The following is a 21,783-nucleotide window of genomic DNA, read 5'->3' as shown; positions in this document are numbered from 1 at the left end:
TGAACAAAAAATAAAGGTAGCTGTTAACTTGAAGACTACCACTTCATGACATCAAAGGTGGAACAGAGCATTTTAAGTTTTGGAAGATAGACTATTATTAAAGCATTACTCATGTGTGAATGAAACAAAACACAACACTTCAAATATGTTTTGAGGAGGGTACAACATTGTAACATGATTTAAAGCACACAAGAGTAAATGCGTAAATTTGCGTAATGTAGGACCTTTAAGACTGATAAATAATATAAAGGAAATAATATTTTCAGCCCAATTCCTCTCTTCCCATTGGTTAGCCTTCATGATGCTATGAATGAGTGACAAGTGGATTTAACCAATCACAGTGAAGTGTATACTCTTAGAAGATAACTTTCATTATTTCTCAGGGCCACTTAAAGCTAATAAATGCATACATTGCAATAAAATGCTAGGTTCTAAGAAAAATTGTGACAGGAATTTTGCATTATTATCCATCCCTACTTATACTGGTACAACTTTAAAAGGTTTTGAAAGAGTGACTTCAAAACAAGCAGAAAGTTGGAAATACGTCCCACTGGGTAATTGCCTTTTACATAGAATAATAAGACTTGATTAGCTAATTTCTGTGCAAACATTTAACAAAACAAAATATAAAAATGTAAAATAATAACATTAACTTGATATTTTGGAGCTATCTTTTAGCTTCACATGCATACATGGTCTCTGGTTCTATTAATTTGTACCGTCTATGGTAGCACAGCCCAAAACTGTGCTTTGTTCAACTATTTTCAGACATTGGACTCTATAAAGGAGCGCTTGGGTTTGATGGGCGCCATGTGGAGGGCGGGGTTATCTCGGGTCAGGCTTGGGGGTCCGTGTCGTCCATCTGGGAACCGGAGTTGGGACTGCGAGGTTCTGGCTTCCCGCTGTTGACCGCTGCTCCCGCAAATCTGGTCCTGGAACGAAGCGCGTCTATAGTCACTGTGCCCCTGAAACTCCATAACAGACATACCAAAAGTGTCTGCCCCCCCCCCTCGCTCAGGACGGCTCAGACTGGTGCTCTGCTGGCCCTGCACCCTCACTGATTTGTCAATAACCCCCATAAATGGACGCGGTTTTATATCCTTGGTTTTGAAGCTACCACTGCTCTTGATTGGACATGGCGCTTCCTTATCAGATAGATTCCCACTTGAGGCTTGACTTGAGCTGGACCCCCTCGAACCAGCTGTGCCCACCTCTCTGCGCACCTCCATCCCAGAACCTAGAGCCAGCACCAGGTTGTCTGGCGTGGAGGCGTGGGTAGAGAGTCTGTCTGCTGCCCTGGAGAAGCTAGAGGAGCGGGGTTGGTACATGTGAATTGGTGCGGGAGGTGATGAATTGTTAGGAGACAAAGGGTGAAAGCACTCCGTGGGGCTGAGTCCTGGGTGGTCCGTTGACGATACCGGCCCGATATCGATACCAAGCAAAGGGGCTGGTCTTAAAGATGTAGACATGTGCCTGCCTGGGAGAGGACTGGATGGCCCGCACAGAGATAGAGGTCGGCCCCCCACCCGTCCTGATTGTAAGGGGTAGCTTTGTAGGTGTGTCCGATTGCCTTGTCTGTTCAGGGAGGGCACAGGTTTGGGTAAGTCCCCAAACAGCGGGTGTTCATCCGAAGAGAAGCAGGGAGAAGGGTCGGACAGGCCGAAGCTTCCTGGTAGAGTCCTGTTGGGAGCGTAAGGATTCAGAGGCCAAAACTCAGAGCTTTTTCCACAAGGCAGAATCAGCTCATCGCAGTCATCTTTATCATCGTCACGCTCCAGGTCACTATGGTCCACCTGTCACAGAAACATATGAATGAACTGTACAGCAGACCATATGTTCCAACAGACCATATGTTCCAAATAATTATGATTAACGAAGAAGTTCAGTTTTAGCATTTTAGGTACCTGATATTATGTTAAGCATATCAAACCAGTTTTGTATCTAAATTCTACTTTCAAATGATAAGCAATTTATGTGAAATTTTAGTAACATTATTGTGACACAGCTAATGACTTTCATTTACATAGAAGAGCAGATTATATTACAGGACTAAAAGGTCCTATATTACACAAAATTGACTCTTGTGAACTTTATGTCATGTTAGAATCTTGTTTTCTCATAAAAACATAGCTGGAGTTGTGTTTTGCTTCATTCACATGTTTGAGTAAGTCTTTGTTATTAGTCTCTCTACATCTGTATCCAAATCTCAAAATGCTCTGTTCCACTTTGTGATGTCATGTAGTGAAAGTTTTCAAGTTAACAGCTGCTTTTTACTCTTTGTTCAGCAGAAAGAGGCAGTTCCAGGGCTTCCTTAGTGAAAGGGTAAGGGGTTTAAAAACAAAAATCACAAGATGGAACAGAGTGTTTTCCACTTGAGACAAGAAATCAGCCTAAATGTACAGGATGTGTGAATGAAACAAACAGAATCCCATACATGTTTTGATGAGGACACAACATTATAACATAGATCAGAAAATAGCATAAAATGGGCCCTTTAAAATATATTTATATATTTTTTCTTTTTTTGCTGGATGATATAAAAACAAATATTGCAGCAACTACAATTCTTACTAAAGGTTTATATTGTAACAAATGTGTGTCATAAAATAAATCTATGGACCTATGAACACGCCTAGAAATATGTAGTGCATGTTTTTCTTATATTGAACCATTGGTTGTTAAAAAGGCTGAATATGTTGTGATAGCTCTCTGAAGGGGGAGTGACTAAGCATGGTGACCAAGGGGAGACTCAGAGCATCAAAAGCCAAACAAACATTTTACTTTACTTTTTCAAAACAATAAAAGGTAACATGGTGATCTAAATATGTTATAAATTAGCAATGAATACCCCCTACAAGTGTAATATCCCCTATACTTACAGGAATGGGCCTCTCAAGACTGCACTGGGAGAAGACATCATGATCCTCATCTCCGGTCTGTAGATGGTGGCTGTACGTGTCCCGGCTCAGGCTCTGGACAGCAGTGCCGCTTTGAGCTTTCTGATGATGTTTACATTCGTCTTCAACTCGAGCTAAAAGCCGGCAGATCTCCCGGTTGGATGGGCTCAGTCGTGCAGCTTCATGGAGGTCAGCTAGAGCAGCAGCAAACTGTCTGTGGAGCAAAAACATGAGCCAAAATACATATGAAGTTAAAAAGTGCAAAGTATGTCAGAGTGAAAGAACTTAAATATGTAAAGAACATTCCACTTTTAAATTATTGAATACAGTTAAGAAGATTAAACCATTTTGAAACCGGATTAAAACAAACCAGGACCAATGTACCAAAGAAAGATTAGGACTTCATTTGAATCATGATAAAGTCTGGCTTCCTGTTGCTCGGAGAATAGAGTTTAAAGCAGCTCTGCTTGTGTACAAGTCTGTCCATGGCCAACACCAAAGTACATCTCAGACATGTTAGTGCCATATGAACCATCTCGCACTCTGAGGACTTCAGGGACCGGCCTCCTGCTGGTTCCCAGAGTCAGGGCTAAACATGGGGAATCAGCGTTTCAGTTTTATGCAGCTAAAACCTAGAACAGTCTTCCAAAAGATGTGAGACAGGCCACTACTTTGACAATGTTTAAATCCAGGCTCAAAATGGTTCCGTTTAGCTGTGACTGAAAGGCCTTTATTCTGCACTGTTCTCTTTTAATGTTAATATTATGATGATTATTTATGATTATTTATGTTTTGATTTGTTGTATTGTAATTTTAATGTGTTTCTTATTCTGTAAAGCACTTTGAATTACTTTGTGTACAAATTGTGCTATACGAATAAACTTGCCTTGCCTCGTCTTGAAACTCAAATAAATTAGGGGTAGGGTTATGGGTTAGGATTAGGGTTACAGTTGGTATATTGCCCACCCCTAATTGTAAGACCTGAAATAAACCAAAACAATAGCAGGACAGAACCCGGTCTATGTACATGTGAAGAGTGAATCATAACTAAACATTGAACCAGGTCTTGACCAGGACTAATCTAAGGCTAAACTATAATCTAGCTGTTGGAAGATAAAAATCACTTCCAGTTCTCAACTTGGATGAACAACAAGTTTGTAAAGTTGACTATTACAAAGAGGACTACTGTAAAAGTTTTAGGTTTAGATAGCTTATTGAATGATTAAACACATAGGTCCAACACAATGTTTACCTGCTACTCCTCTTGGCACGCGCTCTGGCATAAAAGGCTTCATACGATCTAGGCTTCAACTCAAGAGCTTTGGTGGCGAAATCCTCTGCAAGTCCAAAGTCCTGTGTTTGCAGAAAGACACAATTAGTTCCAAGCCAAAATAGACTATGCAAAAGTTTGACATGTTCTATCTAAGGTATTTTATTATGCATTTATCAACATATTTACATAAGCAAATCATTGTTCATTTCAAGGCACAAACTGGGACCGAAGCTGTTTCTTAATTTAAAAATCAAAACTAAACTGTTAGCTTTTAAAGGTCCTATATTATGCAAAATTGACTCCTGTGAGCTTTAAGTGATGTTTTAATGTTGTTACGACATTAAAATCATACCTGGAGTTGTCTTTTATTTCATTCACATGTTTGAGTAACCCTTTATTATTTGTCTGTCTACATCTCCAAAACTCATAATGCACTTTGATGTGACCTTGTGATGTCATGAAGCTGTAGTTTTCAAATTAACAGCTACCTTTTACCTTTAGTTCAGTAGAGATGGGAAATTCCAGGTCTGAAATCATCCAAATGATTCTAGCAAAGGTGTATAGAGCCTAAAAAATAGAGTTGAGCACCTGTATTATCACATGACATCACAAGGTGGAACAGAGTGTTTTCTGTTTGAGAGAGGAACTCGGCCTAAATTTAGAGGGTTTGTGTGTTAAACGTGTGTGAATGAAACAAAATACAACTCCAGGTATGTTTTTGACAAGGAAATAACATTGTAACATAGATCAGAAAATAGTGTAATATGGGCTCTTTAAATGATGTATATGGTGCATTTAAATGTTTAACAACTAAAAAATGTATTGTCCATTTCTATAATAGTGAGTTTGCATCCTCATTAAACCCCAGACCAACTCCTATGTAATGGCACTGAAGACAGGGCAATTATTTTTATGGCCAACTGGCGGAAATAGCGGTGATAAAACAGACAGAAAGGAGGTGGGTTTTCTGTGATTTTTTTAGTTTCCTCATTATCATTACTCTCAGGTGAAATTTTAATGATGTCTTTGTTGGTGTGTCCTTGAAAGCGAGGATAAAGCTTCAGCCAGATAAGAGTGAGACAGTGAATGCTAATAAATAGGACTATCAGATAGTTCAGTGATTTGAGGGGAAAAACCCCCCACTAAGTTTACAAATCAAAAACGGTTTATTTTTCAAAGTACTATTCTTAGTTGGCAAAATTAACAAGACTAAATAAGGGGAAAGTAAAAGTGCATTAATTTAGGATCAAGGTGTCACCAAATTCAAGGCTTAACAAAGAAGAACTTAAATCTGACTCAGTACTAGTGCAAACCCAACTTCCAATGAAGTTGGGACCTTGTGTAAAACTTAAAAGAAAACAAAATACAATGATTCACAAATCCTTTTCAACCTATGCTGAACTGAATAAACTACAAAGACATGACATTTAATGTTCAAACTGATAAACTTTAGTGTTTTTATGCAAATATTCAGTCATTTTCAATTTGATGCCTGCAACACATTCCAATAAAGCTGGGACAGGGGCGACAAAAGAATGGGAAAGTTGAGGAATGCTTAAAATAGACCTGTTTGGAACATTCCACAGGTGAACAGGTTAATTGGAAACAGGTGAGTGTCATGATTGGGTATAGAAGGAGCATCCCTGAAGGGTTCAGTCATTCACAAGCAAGGATGGAGCGAGACTCACCACTTTGTGAACAACTGCCTGATCAAATAGTCTAGAACAACATTTCTCAATGTGAATCTAAGAACAACATTTCTCAATGTGCAATTGCAAGGAATTTAGGGATTTGATCATCTACTATCCATAATTTCATCAAAAGATTCAGAGAATCTGGAGAAATCTTTGCATGTAAGCGGCAAGGTCGAAAACCAACATTGAATGCCCATGACCTTCGATCTCTCAGGCGGTACTGTTTTAAAAACAGATATGAATGTGTAAAGGATATTACCACATGGGCTCAGGAACACTTCAGGAAACCATTGTCAGTTAACACAGGTCATTGCTACATCTCCAAGTGCAAGTTAAAACTGTACCATGCAAAACGAAAGCCATATATCACAACATCCAGAAACGCCAACGGCTTTTCTTGGCCCGAGCTCACCTGAGATGGAATGACACAAAGTGGAAAAGTGTGCTGTGGTCTGACGAGTCCACATTTCAGTTTGTTTTTGGAAACCATGGACATCGTGTCCCGCGGTCCAAAGAGGAAAAGGACCATGCGGATTGTTATCAGTGTAAAGTTCAAAAGCCAGCCTCTGTGACTGTATGGGGGTGTGTTAGTGCCCATGGCATGGGTAACTTCCACATCTATGAAGGCACCATTAATGCTGAAAGGTACATACAAGTTTTGGAGCAACATATGCTGCCATCCAAGCAAGTCTTTTTCAGAGACGTCCCTGCTTATTTCAGCAAGACAATGCCAAGCCACATTCTGCATGCGTTACAACAGTGTGGCTTAGTAGTAAAAGAGTGCGGGTACGAGACTGGCCTGCCTGCAGTCCAGACCTGTCTCCCACTGAAAATGTGTGGCATATTGTGAAGCGCAAAATACGACAATGGAGGCACCGGACTGCTGAGCAACTTAAGTTGTACATTCAGCAAGAGTGGGAAAGGATTTCTCCTGCATAGCTTCAACAATTAGTGTCTTCAGTTCCCAAACACTGATTGATTGCTGTTAAAAGGAAAGGTGATGTAACATAGTGGTAAACATGCCCTGTCCCAGCTTGATTAGAACGTGTTGCAGACATCAATTTGAAAATGAGTGCATATTTGCTTAAAAACAATAATGTTAATCAGTTTGAACATTAAATATCATGTCTTTGTAGTTTCTTCAGTTCAATATAGGTTGAAAAGAATTTACAAATCATTGTATTCTGTTTTTTTTTTTTTTTTTTAGTCTTACAGTGTCCCAACTTCATTGGAATTGTGGTTGTAAGTACTCTACTTAAGCACAAATTTTAGGCATCTGTACTTTATGTGAGTATGATGTCTGTGTAAACCCTCAGTCGTCCAGGTCTGATCCATTGCAAAAGACGTTTAAATTAAAATAAAGTTTAAATCTGTCAACTGGAGAAATCGTTGTAAGAGTGAAGACATTTCGCTGCTCATCCAAGCCACCTCTTCAGTTGTGGTCAGATTACTGGTGGCCACTACCTTATATCTATCCGTGGGGAGGGGCTAACCACACTGGAACTGTAAACATCTATAGTCTCCAGTTTCAGCTGAAACTACCCTATTCAGCCCTTAACAACCCTGCCATTGTTCTCATTGTTCCGGGTCTGAGGATGGAGTTATAGATGGGGCAGAGATTGCCCCCATTCCTGTTTAAGGAAGGATTCTCTTTTCTAACAAATATAGCCTATTTAACTCCCCTCTCAAACATTTTTTTTTCTTTGGCTAAGATCTGAACTTCACTATCTTCAAAGGAGTGGCTAGTGGCTTTGAGATGGAGATGTACGGCGGACTCGGGTCCAGAGGAACTCTCATGCTGGCGTTGGTACGTCCTCTTATAGAGTAGCTGTTTAGTTTCTCCAATGTAACGCTCATAGCACTCTTCACTACACTGAATGGAGTAGACTACATTACTTTGTTTATGGCTTGGGGTTTTGTCCTTAGGGTGAACCAGTTTTTGTCTTAAAAGTGTTTGTGGGTTTGAAAAAGACAGGAATCTCATACTGTCTGAAAATTCTTTGAAGTTTTTCAGACACACCCACTGTGTAAGGAATGGTAACACCTTTCCTTCTGGGTTCAGATTCCCTGTTGCCCTGTTTTTTTTGTTGTTTTTTTTTAGCTCTCTTAGATCTATTGAAGGCCCACTTTGGATATCCACCAGCAGAGAGGGCTTTCTCCATGTGTTGCTCCTCCTTCACTTTTCCCGCTGTGTTTATGGGCACCACTTGAGCTCAAACAGCAGGTATTGGTCAGTGTGTGCGGGCTTCCTGCAGACTTCTACCTGGAGTCGCAGGTCCTCTCTTATCGTTACTGCACAATCTAAGAAGGCCAGTTTGTTCTCCTTGACTACCACATTAATATGCGCAATAAAGGGCTCCAGAGTTTGAATTTTGATTTTAGTCCAGTTGTCATCTACATATCAATACCAATGTGTGGGTGGAGTGGTGGAAATGGGGCCAATGCCTCCTGTTCAAATTCAAACGTTAGCCATAATAGGAAAGACCGATGGCCCATGGCACAGCCGGGGATTTGCCTGTAGAAGATTTCTCCATCCATCCATTTTCTTCCGCTTCATCCGGGGCCGGATGCGGAGACAGCAGTTTCAGCAGAGAGGCCCAGACTTCCCTCTCCACACACACTTCCTCCAGCTCTTCCGGGGGAATCCCGAGGTGTTCCCAGGCCAGCCGAAAGACAAAGTCCCTTCAGCGTGTCCGGGGTCTTCCCCGAGGCCTCCTCCCGGTGGGACGTACCCAGAACACCTCCCTAGGGAGACGTCCAGGAGGCATCCGGAATAGATGCCCGAGCCACCTCAACTGGCTTCTCTCGACGTGGAGGAGCAGTGGCTCTACTCCGAGCTCCTCCCGTGTGATTGAGCTCCTCACCCTATCTCTAAGGGAGCGCCCAGCCACTCTGCGGAGGAAACTCATTTTGGTCGCTTGTATCCGCAACCTTGTCCTTTTGGTCATACCCAGAGGTCATGATCATAGGTGAGGGTAGGAACGTAGATTGACCGGTAAATCGAGAGCTTTGCCTTCCGGCTCAGCTCCTTCTTTACCACAACAGATCGATACAGCGACCGCATCACTGCAGACGATGCACTGATCCGCCTGTCAATCTCACGCTCCATCCGTCCCTCACTCGTGAACTAGAGCCCGAGATACTTGAACTCCTGATGGCCTCGGACTTGGAGGTGCTGATTTTCATCTCAGTTGCTTCACACTCGGCTGCAAACCGCCCCAGTGCTTGCTGCAGGTCCTGGTTCGATGAAGCCATCAGGACAAAATCATCTGCAAATAGCAGAGGTGAGATCCTGTGGTTTCCGAACCAGACCCCCTCCAGCCCCTGGCTGCACCTAGAAATTCTGTCCATAAATATAATGAATAGAACCAGTGACAAAGGGCAGCCCTGGCGGAGTCCAACATGCATTGGGAACAGGTCTGATTTACTGCCGGCAATGCGAACACAGCTCCTGCTCCGGTCATACAGGGACCGGACAGCCCTTAGCAAAGGGCCCCGGACCCCATACTCCCGAAGCACCCCCCAAAGAACACCACGAGGGACACAGTCGAATTCCTTCTCCAGATCCACAAAACACATGTGGACTGGTTGGGCAAACTCCCATGAACCCTCGAGGACCCAATGGAGAGTATAGAGCTGGTCCAGTGTTCGGCGACTGGGACGAAAACCACACTACTCCTCCTGAATCCGAGGTTCGACTATCGGTTGGATTCTCCTCTCCAGTACCCTGGAATAGACCTTACCGGGAAAGCTGAGGAGTGTGATTCCCCTGTAGATGGAACACACCCTCCAGTCCCCCTTCTTAAACAGAGGGACCACCACCCCAGTCTGCCATTCCAAAGGTACTGTCCCTGACTGCCACGCGATGTTGCAAAGGTGTGTCAACCAAGACAGCCCCACAACATCCAGAGATTTAAGATACTCAGGATGGATCTCATTCACCCCCGGAGCCTTGCCACCAAGGAGCTTACCAACCACCTCAGTGACCTCAGCCAGGGTGATGGACGAGTCCACCCTTGAGTCCTCAAACTCTGCTTCCTCCTCGGAAGACGTGACAGTGGGATTGAGGAGATCCTCAAAGTATTCTTTCCACCACTCAACTACGTCCCCAGTTGAGGTCAGCAGCTCTCTGCCCACACTGTAAACAGTGTCGGTGAAGCACTGTTTCCCCCTCCTGAGGCGTCGAACGGTTTGCCAGAATTTCTTCGAGGCCGACCGATAGTCCTCCTCCATGGCCTCCGCGACCTCCTCCCAGCCCCGAGTTTTTGCCTCTGTTAGGCTTGGCCAGACGGTACCTGTTGGCTGCTTCAGGAGTCCCACAAGCCAGCAGGGCCTGATAGGACTCCTTCTTCAGCATGATGGCATCCCTTACTTCCGGCGTCCACCACTGGGTTTGGGGATTGCCACCGCGACAAGCACCAGAGACCACAGCTACGTGCAGCCGCATTGACAATGGAGGTGGAGAACATGGCCCACACGGAGTCCATGTCTCCAACCTCCCCCAGGATATAGAAGAAGCTCTCCCGGAGGCGTGAGTTGAAGATCCTGCTGACAGAGGGTTCCACCAGACGTTCCCAACAGACCCTCACAATACGCTTTGATCTTTCATGTCTGTCCGGCTTTCTCTTCTGCCAGCGGATCCAACTCACAATCAGGTGGTGATCGGTTGATAGCTCTGCCCCTCTCTTCACCGGAGTTTCCAAGACACATGGCCGAAGGTCCGATGACACGACGACAAAGTCGATCATTGACCTCCGACCTAGGGTGTCCTGGTGCCATGTGCACTTATGGACACCCTTGTGTTCGAACATGGTGTTTGTTATGGACAAACTGTGACTAGCACAGAAGTCCAATAACAAAACACCGCTCGGGTTCAGATCAGGGAGGCCGTTCTTCCCGATCACGCCCCTCCAGGTGTCACTGGCGTTGCCCACGTGGGCGTTGAAGTCCCCCAGCAAGTGCACTGTCTAGTACCCCTCCCAGGGACTCCAAGAAGGCCGGGTACTCTGCACTGCTGTTCGGCCCATAGGCCAATACAACAATGACAGACCTGTCCCTGACCTGAAGGCGCAGGGACGCCACCCTCTCGTTCACCAGGGTCAACTCCAACACGTGACGGCTGAGCTGTGGGGCAATAAGCAAGCCCACACCAGCTCCCCGCCTCTCTCCATGGGCAATGCCAGAGAAGTGGAGGGTCCAACCCCTCTCCAGGAGTTGGGTACCAGAGCCCAAGCTGTGCGTGGAGGTGAGCCCGACTATATCTATCCGGTACCTCTCAACCTCCTCCACGAGCTCAGGCTCCTTCCCCCCAGCGAGGTGACATTCCACGTCACTACCCAAGATTTCTCTAAACTGGAAATATGTAGTATAAAGTCTCTCCATGGCCTCGTACATCTCTGAAATGTTAGTGCCATATGAACCATCTTGCACTTTGAGGACTTCAGGGATAGGCCTCCTGCTGGTGTCTAGAGTCAGGACTAAACATGGGCAATCAGTGTTTCAGTTTTTTTGTGCTAAAACCTGGAACAGTCTTCCTGAAGATGTGAGACAGGTCTCTACTTTGACAGGCTCAGAACAGTTCTGTTTTGTTGTGCATGTGACTGAAAGGTGTTTATAAAGGTTTTTATTCTGCACACTTCTGTTTTAGTGTTAATTTTTATGATGATTATTTGTGATTATTTATGTTTTGATTTGTGTGATTTTAATGTCCTTCTTATTCTGTAAAGCACTTTGAATTACTTTGTGTACACACTGTGCTATACAAATACAAATAAACTTGCCTTGCCTTGCCTAAAGACAAACTTCCAGCAGTTTGCAGATTTGGTCATGACATCACAAGGTGTAACAGATGATTTTGAGCCTTGGAGATGTAGACAGACTAATAATAAAGGATTACTCAAACATGTGCGAATGAAACAACTCCAGCAATGTTAGAATGGTAACACCATTCTAACATCGCTTAAAGCTCACAAGAATATAAATTAAATTTAACACAATACTGTACAATATAATTCTTTTGTGAACTTTTTTTTTTTTATAACAGTGTTCCATCAAAATAAATAAATAGCCAACAATAAAAAAATAAAAATTAAAAAAATAAAAAGAATGAAAATCCACTGCTTTCTAAGATGAAATACCACTATGAAGAGGTAGGGCCAGCAGTTTTGAAGAGTATGAGAGCTAAAATATCTTTCAGCTTTAAATAATGTATTGCTTTAGTCCATTATATCGTCTACTGTAATACAGACTCTAACAAAGCATAGAATGGCCACCGAATAACCTTATCACATCACATTATTATCTGATTCATCGGCCACACGCACCCTAAGGATAACATTTTAACACATTCCGTTCGGACAGCTGTCGTCGGGGGGTGCTCCAAACCTCACCCCGGGACAAAAGCATCTATCTCAACAACAGCAGCCTATCCTGATGTCAGCACCTGCTCCACTAGGTCTGACACATAACGGACACACAAAGACAAAGTCCAGTTTGGCTTGAACAATGACGCATGGTGCAATTTGACACTAATGTTCCTTGAGCTTGAAGTTCACCTTTAATCTCTTTAGAGGTTTTTCTGGGCTCTTTTGTTACCATTTGTATTATCCGTGTCTTTGATTTGTCATCTATTTTCCTCCTGCAGCCAGGTCCAGGGAGGTTGGCTACAGTCCCATGGATCTTAAATTTCTGGATAATATGTGCAACTGTAGTCACAGGAACATCAAGCTGCTTGGAGAAGGTCTTATAGCCTTTATCTTTAACATGCTTGTCTATAATTTTCTATCTAATCTCCTGAGACAACTCTTTGCTTCCTCTGGTCCATACACTCTGGTCCATGTTGAGTGTGGTGCATACCATGTCACCAAACAGCACAGTTACTACCTGTAGACCGATATATAGGTCCACTGACTGATTACAAGATTGTAGACAACTGTCATGCTAATTAGTGGACACACCTTGGATTAACATGTCCCTTTGGTCACATTATTTTCAGTCTTTTCTAGGGGTACCATCATTTTTGTCCAGGCCTGTTTCATGACTTGTTTCATGAAGTAATTCTGTTGAAGCATGGTTGAAAAGCAACGTCTGACTTTCATTGGTTAAATTTCAAATAATTTTTATTTATCGTTAGTTTTGTCAGATTCAAGTTATTTCTGTGACTATTGTGAGTTTTTCTTTCATTAACCAAAGAGTACCACCAATTGTGTCCACGTGTGTATATATGTTTTTTTTTTTCTTCATTATTATGCATTTTTTCACTGGTGTGATACTCCGGCGCGGCATATAGTCCAGAAAATAAAGTAATCACAGTTTGTCATTTAATAAAGGGGGTAGTTACTTTTTCACACAGGGTCATGTAGGTTTGGATAGTATTCTTCTCTTAACAAGTAAAATCATCACAGAAAATCTGCATTTATGTTTACTTTGGTTATCTTTGTTTACTGGTAATATTTAAATTTGTTTGATGATCTGAAACAGTGTGACACACGTGGAAAAATAAGAAATCTGGAAGGGTGCAAATACTTTTTCACAGCATTGTACAGCCAAAAGTTGTACAAAATTAAAAATGATTTCCCTTATTTAGTTGCAGTAACCAACTCAAATACAAAGTAATATAAATATATTCAAGGTAGAATAATCTCTGTCCTGGATATAGAAATGCTTTTTACACCACACTGGCTGTGCAATGTTTATCCAGATGAATTATGGATCTGAAGGACTCTGCTGCCTTCCCGGGGTAGGCTGTCCTCTTGTGGTCCCCTTGGCGCCTCATAAACCTGATGGTGCTAAATAGTGCATGAGCGGTTTGATACAGCACTGGAACTTACGTTGGTTTTCCTCCGGCAGCGCGAGAGGTTGAGATACAGAGAAACCCGCAGATCCCGAAGCCCCTTCAGCTCCTCTCCTTGTCCCTCACGTGGCAGCTTCTTCAGGGCATACTGGTATCTCTGCCCAGCCTCCTTCATACGCCCTTTCTACACAAACACAAGGCAGAAGAATATATAGATCATTATGGGGAAGATAGACACGCAAAAGCTCAGAGATACTGTGAGGTAGGTGTCGCTGAATTATTTAACAAAGCTGAAAACATATCTTTCCACTTTATTCCCGAAATACATTGAGTTGCTGCAGAAGCTTTTCACAGTGGTATAATAAGGAAGCCAGCAAATAAAAGCTGTCATATTTCAATTTTTGTTTTAAAGGTGCATTGTGTAACTGTACAGCCACTTGCTTGACACCAAGGTGTTATTTAATTACATGTTTTTTTATTTCTCATAAAAACCTTCAAAAACGTGAACTCTAACTGTGAGTGGGTTTTCTTGACCTGTAACTTGGCCTTGTAGGGCTATCTAGTTGTTTCCATGGAGATAGAGTTGAATGCCATACTGTGAAATGTAGACAAGCATGTGGAGGACCACACAGCGGAAAAGTTACATAGTGCACCTGTAATAATGCATGAGGAAGACAATTTAGAGATACAAAATCAGACAAAATCAGTGTGGCTCATTATTGACAGCTTAATCAATGCTAAGGAGATGACATTTTTGTATAATAACTCATATGTCACTCATGTCAATAAATTACAATTAACATAAGCATACAAATACACATTTGACCCATAGAAATGCAGACTGAAATAGAGAAATGATAATCCTACAATTTTATGCTAAACATATGTAGAACTTTTACACATATAACCTTCATGATATTGGTACCTAGCAGCTACAGTCGAACAAAAATCTTTCTATAATATGTTAGTAAGCAATTAAGTAAAAAGAAACTATTGGGTAATGTTTTCTACCCTCATAATGAGTGCATATGCACACAGTGTGTTTATCACTTTGCAACAATCACATGTAATTTGGTGTAATAATGGTAGTCAGTATTTTTGTTTTTATTATTGCAACATGAATTATCACAATTAACCCAATAATCTTGACTTTCCTATAAATAGCAGATCCTAACTATTATGTGTTACCTTGTAGAGCATGTTTCCCTCCTCCATGAGCTTCTGTAGCAGAATGAGGAGAATATCAGGTTTGGATGAAGCCATGGCCCAGGTAGCATGACCTGTAAAAGTAACACAGTAAACATAGTGCTGCTTAATTATGGAAAAAAATAAATAAATATTTACCTCCTTATTGAAATTACGATTATTTTAAAATTACTTCTATACTGTTGAAATTAGAAAGTATGGATTTTATTATTTATTAGTAATGTTTTGTAACACTGTTGTTTAAAGTAGATTAGAAAAGTGTATTTGCTCTGGGTTTTAAGGCAGAACAAGGAGCTATATTATTTTGAATGGTTTTCAAACATTTTTTGTAATTGACTAGACTAGAGCAATAATTGAAATCATAATTATAAATTAGATTTATTGCATGGCCCTAAGCATTTGTCTTTCTCTTCACAACTCAACCTGTCATATCACTGTGAGAAGGTGCCATAAATCTCATACCTGATCGATCATGAGGAGCTGTTCTGTAGCCTTTTAAGGGATGAGCGGAAAAGCCCGAAGGATACATAGAGAGAGGGAGAGGATAGTTAGAGCTAATGATAAAAGTTATGGATAAACCAGGACTGAACCAGACCTATGCCAGAACTAAACCAGGTCTAAGGACTAAAGCAGGGTGAACAGAGATTAAAAGGAACTGTCTCATCCAGGACTCAGCAAGGACGGATATGCAAATCAAGCCCAAAATACAAAAAAGCAAACAAAAAGATTTTTTTTTTTTTAAATAAAAAAATGAATAAATATGATTGGTGCACCAGTTAGATCTGGGAATCTAGGAGTAAATCTAGGAGTAAACTGTAAAAAAAAAATAAAATTAGAACTATAACTATACTACATATAACTTGGGGCGACCTAATATAGGTGGTGGTCGGAGGGGCCGATGGCGCAGATTGGCAGCCTCACTTCCGTCAGTCTGCCCCAGGGCAGCTGTGGCTTACCATCAGCAAGTGTGGAAATGAATGAATAGTGACAATAGTGTAGCTCTTTGAGAGGCTTTGACAAGCCTGTAAAGTGCATTACAAGTGTAAGCCATTATTATTATTATTAACTTTTACTGTAGCTTTATATGTATATATGTATGAATGTTTTAGGACCTGAGGGCGCTCTGTAAACTCCAGAGTCTTGGTCGTCTCTGAGCGGCAGGAGACGCATCTGGACTGAACTGGATTTAAACTAAATTAACTTATTTATTAGAACACTACAGCAGTTTAAAATTACTGGAAGCACTTTAGCCACATACGCACTTTTTAAATAGGCACTTTAGACCATATGAAGTGTGAATTTTTGTGATCTGTGGAGTTGTTTGATTGTTGTTTGTGTTGTCCTGTCTCTTGTCTCGTTTTAGATGTTGAGGGACAGCGAATGAAAATTAGCTGTGCAGCTAACTTCAGCACATTTACACATGTATTTTTACTGGTGTTTATTAATGTGCATTGTCCCTTTTAAATAAATAAATAAATAAAAAAATACTAACAATATAAACCATATAAACCATATCTCACATAGAACTAAGCTAGGAAAATTTTTGCTCATTCAGAATAGGAAAAAAATAGGACAAATTACTTGCCTGGCCGAAAAAAAATCACTGTGACATTGTTTTGATAAGCTTCTGCAATGTCACAAGATTTATTTCCAGTGCTGCATTAATTTTTCACCAAGATCTTGTATTGATGATGGTAGAGTCTGACCGCTGCGCAAAGGCTTCTCCAGCACATCCCATAGATTCTCAATGGGGTTAAGGTCTGGACTCTGTGGTGGCCAATCCATGTGTGAAAATGATGTCTCATGCTCCCTGAACCACTCTTTCTCAATTTGAGCCTGATGAATCCTGGCATTGTCATTTTGGAATATGCCTGTGCCATCAGAGAAGAAAAAATCCATTGATGGAATAACCTGGTCATTCAGTATATTCAGGTAGTCCGCTGACCTCACTGTTTGAGCCCATACTGGTGCTGAACCTAGGCCTGACCAACTGGAGTACCTATTTGCTTAATTAAATCCAGGTGACGACGTTTTTTTTGGCCAGGCAGTGTATCTTAACCACAGTTTAACTAGTAGGTTTAACTGGATCTAAACCAGTATTAATATGGGACTAAACTAAGACTCTAATCAAGGAATAAAGCTTGTCACACACTAGAGGATTTTTCAGTCTTAAATCATTTTTAAACATGCGACAAAAAGTCATACCTCCCTGAAGTCGAGTAGAACCAAATCTGGTCCTAAATAGGGCAAAATGTCCTTTAGTGTGTGTTGGGCTTAAGGACATTATAAGCAGCAAGCACAAAAAACTCTAGTATAACACAATTCACAAGAGTTAACATAGAAAAACAGATGTATCTTCCTTTATGAGAAACCAAAATCGAACTAAAGTTTATTACCTCCGACCTGCAGCAGATATTGATTCTACTTTATGCTTATGTACTTCATTGTATTGTTATTTGTTTTCTTTTAAAGGGCCAGTACCTGATTTCAAACCATTAGTAAGTCAACATGTTAGTTTGAACCGCTGAGCTCACTTAGTCCCTTCTGACATTTGGATATTGTACCATGACACAGAAACAACTGTCTGGGATAGTCCAATCCAATCTGTTTACTGTAATTTTTTTTTACTCTGCTGATAATGTACAATTACTGGGAATAGTCTGGGATAGTGTTTAATGAGAAGCAGGCCCTTAGCAACACTGTCAATCAAGCCTGTTGCTAACGCTAAAGGCAGTGACCGTAGGAAATAAAGATGCCTGATTCTGTTTGTTATTATGTTCATATCTTGATTTACAGACACAATAGCAAAATAAAAACCAGGATCATGTAGAGCGGATTAATACAACAATTTTAAGATCAAAATCACATCAATGGAGCAGGAACCATGCTCACTTCCTAATTGGAACACAACGGCTAGTAGGTTAGTTTTGTCCATTTATATTCAGTCTATAATGATACATGATGTAAAGAGCATCAACTTGACTAAGATAAGTCAAAATCTGGTATAGGCCCTTTAAAAGGATCCCTTGCAGTGTTTTTGTTTTGTGATATTACCCATTTTGGACCCTTTTTTGAGGAGAGAGGCGACCAGGGTGGGGTTCTGGCATCCACCTGAACGCTCAGAGCTCCGAGTCCCATTGTGTTCAGCACGCTCTAACACAGCACCATGATCCACCAAACAGTGCACCTGCCAGCCAAAAGGAGGACATATTAAAGACGTTTTTCTCATAAAAAATGCATCAAATTTAGGTACAAAAGGTATAAGGTGCTCTTGAAAAATTATTGTTTGAAAACTTGGAAATTGTGAAGTTTATGCAAACACCTTGTAATAGCTCTTTATAACATCTGTGTAAACCCTCAGTCGTCCAGGTCTGATCCATAGCAAAAGACGTAAAGTAAAGACGTTTCGCTGCTCATCCAAGCCGCTTCTCCAGTTCAGAACTGGATGAGCAGTGAAACGTCTTCACTCCTACAACAATTTGTCCAGTTGACAGATTTGAACTTCGTCATTTGCTAAAACTCTTTATAACCTTTTGCCAGTGCCTGGGACCAGTTTGTAGAATAAATGTCCCATTTTCCCTCGGGATTTTCCCTAAAAAATATGTTACAAGTTCAAAAAATCTTGCTGGGAGATATTTAACTAATTTGTAACTGATGACTACAGGACTTTATTCCAAATTTTATTCCAAAATATGTTTCTGAAAATTCATTCTGAAGATATTAAAACATTTTTTTTTTTTGACTTAAACAACTGTGTTACGAACCTTAGTTATAAAAGGTTAGGCTCAGTTGTGCCTTTAAACTCTTAATAATTACATTTTTTCTGAAAGTGAATGTGAAATTTACTTTAGCTTTGACTGTTGAGCTCCATTGGACAGAACAGCTGAAGTGTGAAATGGAGAGAGAAAACCCAACCTCAAAACACCAACATAGTAACAACCACGTATGTGCCTTAAAGTATTTTTGACATTGTTAAAATTATTATACAAATCACCATGCCTCACTGTTACTACATAACACACAGTAGCTAAAATAATGCAACTGTATCCCAAAAGTGGTGAGACAATTTGTGCTTTTTATTTGGTTATGTTCAATGTAATTCAATGCAATTATATTGAAAAAATAATATAATTGCAATTCAATTGCATTAATTTCAATGCAATTCAATTTATTTTTGTAAAGCCCACAATCACAACAGCAGTTGCCTCTTAGGTCTTAACTGGATCATTGATTTAACCAATAGAAAGTGAGAAGACCCAACAGTGAAACAGACATTGGCCAATAACAGACAGCTTATCCAACATTCATAGAAAACACAGGAATAACTGTCCCAGGACATCCCCTGTCCTTAGACACTCCTTCTTGGCAAGAAAAACTCAAAAAACCCAGTGGGAGAGAAAGAGAAAATTGGAGGAGAACCACAGTGAAGGAGAGATCCACTCTCATGGACAGACAGACTACAGATGTGTCCAGGATTAAACCAGGACTAAACCAGGACTAAACCAGCACTAAACCAGGACTAAACCAGGACTAAACCAGGACTAAACCAGGACTAAACCAGGACTAAACCAGAATGGGTAGGCTGCAGATGGGTCCAGGACTAACGCTCACTCAAGTCTGAGGGGCAGGATAGGGTAGGGGTCATCCATCCCAGTGAGGGAAAGGGAGTTTTGCTACAACCACTCCATATTAAATCATGTGCATGATATTCTCAAGTGTATGGCCACTTTAATCACTTCATCCTTCTCTGACCACCATCAATAATTTAAAATTAAAGCTATATGTGGAAATATGTCCCTATTTGAAGAAGGGCTGAATAAAGACTGCAGCATGAGATACTGTACAGCTATGGCTTATGATATAGATTTTAGCAGCACTATTTGACAAGTCTCAGCAACTGTCAAGGCTGCAAAGGCTTAAACAATATGTAGTGAATCAACTGTTAAAAAAAAAGATTTCAATTCACAGCCTCCTGATGTTATTGCAAATTTAAAGAGGGGATATTTTACGTCAATGAGGTATTAACTGCTAACACATAATATATTTAGATCACCATGTTACATTTCATTGTTTTGAAAATGCTATATTTGTCGAAAATAATGTGTACAGATCATTGGACAGAATCTTACAACTAATCGTAGGGTTCGAAGCGGTACCGGGAAAGATTGCTCAATTACTAAGATATCGATGACATCTAAAACCCAAGCTTGTTTTTGATGAGGGAACAACATTATAACATGGTAGAAAGCAAAAAAAAAAAAAAAAAGATTTTGCATAATACCGCCTCCTTAAGGTCTCTTGTCAAATATGTATAATTGACTGATGTCTTTACAAAACCTGTGCGAGGCAAGCTGGTTGGCTATGCTTTATGAATTTTAAAACTCTGTAAAAAGTATATGTAGCCATTAATAATACTAACATCATATTAATAGTCAGTTATTAGTTCAAGTCACTTAATATGGTTCAATACTTAAAATGTCAAGCTAATACAAATGTGGAAGTTTTAAAATAGTCCAGTAGACTGTGGAGCTCAACAGTCCCACCCACCTCTCGCATTCTGTAAAAGTCCCCTTGATTTCTCACACATAGAATTTAAACAAAAAAGAAACAATTTAAAAATAATTGCTTTATAGAGGATAATCAACAATGATCAGAAGTTTAGTGGTTTGAATCCCGCTCCCACAGAATGCTGTTGTAGTGTCCTTGGGCAAGATTCTTAACCCATCTTGCCCCCAATGTCTGTGTACACTGGTATACAAATGTGTGTATGAATGGATAAGCGTCTCCTTAGCCAAAAGCGCTACATAAAAATGTGACCATGACTATGTGGTAATTACTTAGCTGTAGCTGAGACTGTATAAACTGCAATGTTAAAAGGAAATGCAAATTAAAGCCGCAAGCGGCATCGAACGGCCCTCGCGGGCCGTGCTTTGCACTCGGCCGACCCGGCACTCCCTGTGGGTGGCGCTAACACGCCACTTGTCCCTTCTTTATTGCAGCTTTGGGCTGCACTTGTCACCAAACAAGTCAAAACACATTGAAGTGCTGATGCACAAAATGCAAAAAACATGGGTTTTCCAGGCATCGCCATGGCAACACCGTGCAAAATACAAACTTGGCCCCTTGGACTTTTTTTTCGGGGGCGACCTGAAGAATCACTGTGCCAAATTTTATGTTCGTCGTTGACGGGAATAAGTCGTTATAAGACTTTGAAATGTACGAAAATTTGGAAATTTCCCCATTAGGATAACATGGGCGCTTTCGCGCATCGCCATGGCAACCCAGTGAAAAATATGACATGAGTCTGATTGACTTTTTTGATCAGGATGACATGAAGAGTCATTTTGCCAAATTTCACATTATTCCATGAAACTAATATTTTTCCCATGAATGGGAAAAATTGAGAGGTTTCCCATTAGGATAACATTGGCAGTTTGGCGCATCGCCATGGCAACACAGTGCAAAAGACGACATAGGTCTGATTGACTTTATTGATTGGGATGACCCAATGGAATTTTGTGTCAAATTTGGTAACATTTGGGAAAACTAAATTTTCGGCCTTCCATACAAATTTATTAGATGTTCTGTAGGGGGCGCTATCGCGCCAATTTAGTTTCTATCATAATGAGTAGCTTTAGACCCAAAAGTTTTACAACTGATTCGAATTTGAGCCAAATCGGACTTTGCTTGCGCAAACGGGAGCAAATTTTGAAATTTGAAAATTGCAAAAATTCCGATGGAATTTTGCGGCTTCGCCGCACGGAAACCGTAAAAGGGATCATCATGAATTGGATAACTTTTGATGCCCCACTTGTCTAGATGATGTACAGTGATTTTCAGCCCAGCCGGTGAAGCGCCTTCAGAGGAGTTGACGAAAATGCGAGGTCAGCGAAAACGCTGAGTCGGCATTTTGGAATTTTC

General features: G+C 40.9%; 1 protein-coding gene across 1 annotated transcript in view; it reads right to left on the bottom strand.

Annotated features, from left to right (window-relative positions):
* Positions 1–671: 671 nt before the first annotated feature.
* Positions 672–21,783, bottom strand: part of LOC117389695 (protein TANC1-like) — a 99,612-nt gene continuing 78,500 nt past the window's right edge. Inside the window, exons 23-29 of the mRNA XM_033987414.2 lie at positions 17,917–18,049; positions 15,325–15,354; positions 14,845–14,936; positions 13,694–13,840; positions 4,150–4,250; positions 2,880–3,111; positions 672–1,793 (exon numbers count right to left, since the gene is read on the bottom strand). Coding sequence (XP_033843305.1) covers positions 765–1,793; positions 2,880–3,111; positions 4,150–4,250; positions 13,694–13,840; positions 14,845–14,936; positions 15,325–15,354; positions 17,917–18,049 — 1,764 coding nt within the window. The 3' untranslated portion in view covers positions 672–764. The remainder of the gene's footprint in view (positions 1,794–2,879; positions 3,112–4,149; positions 4,251–13,693; positions 13,841–14,844; positions 14,937–15,324; positions 15,355–17,916; positions 18,050–21,783) is intronic.

Source organism: Periophthalmus magnuspinnatus, chromosome 3 (assembly GCF_009829125.3).
Source record: "Periophthalmus magnuspinnatus isolate fPerMag1 chromosome 3, fPerMag1.2.pri, whole genome shotgun sequence".
Lineage (NCBI taxonomy): Eukaryota > Metazoa > Chordata > Actinopteri > Gobiiformes > Gobiidae > Periophthalmus > Periophthalmus magnuspinnatus.
Note: the sequence above shows the minus strand (reverse complement) of the source record. Positions and strands in the feature narration are given on the sequence as shown.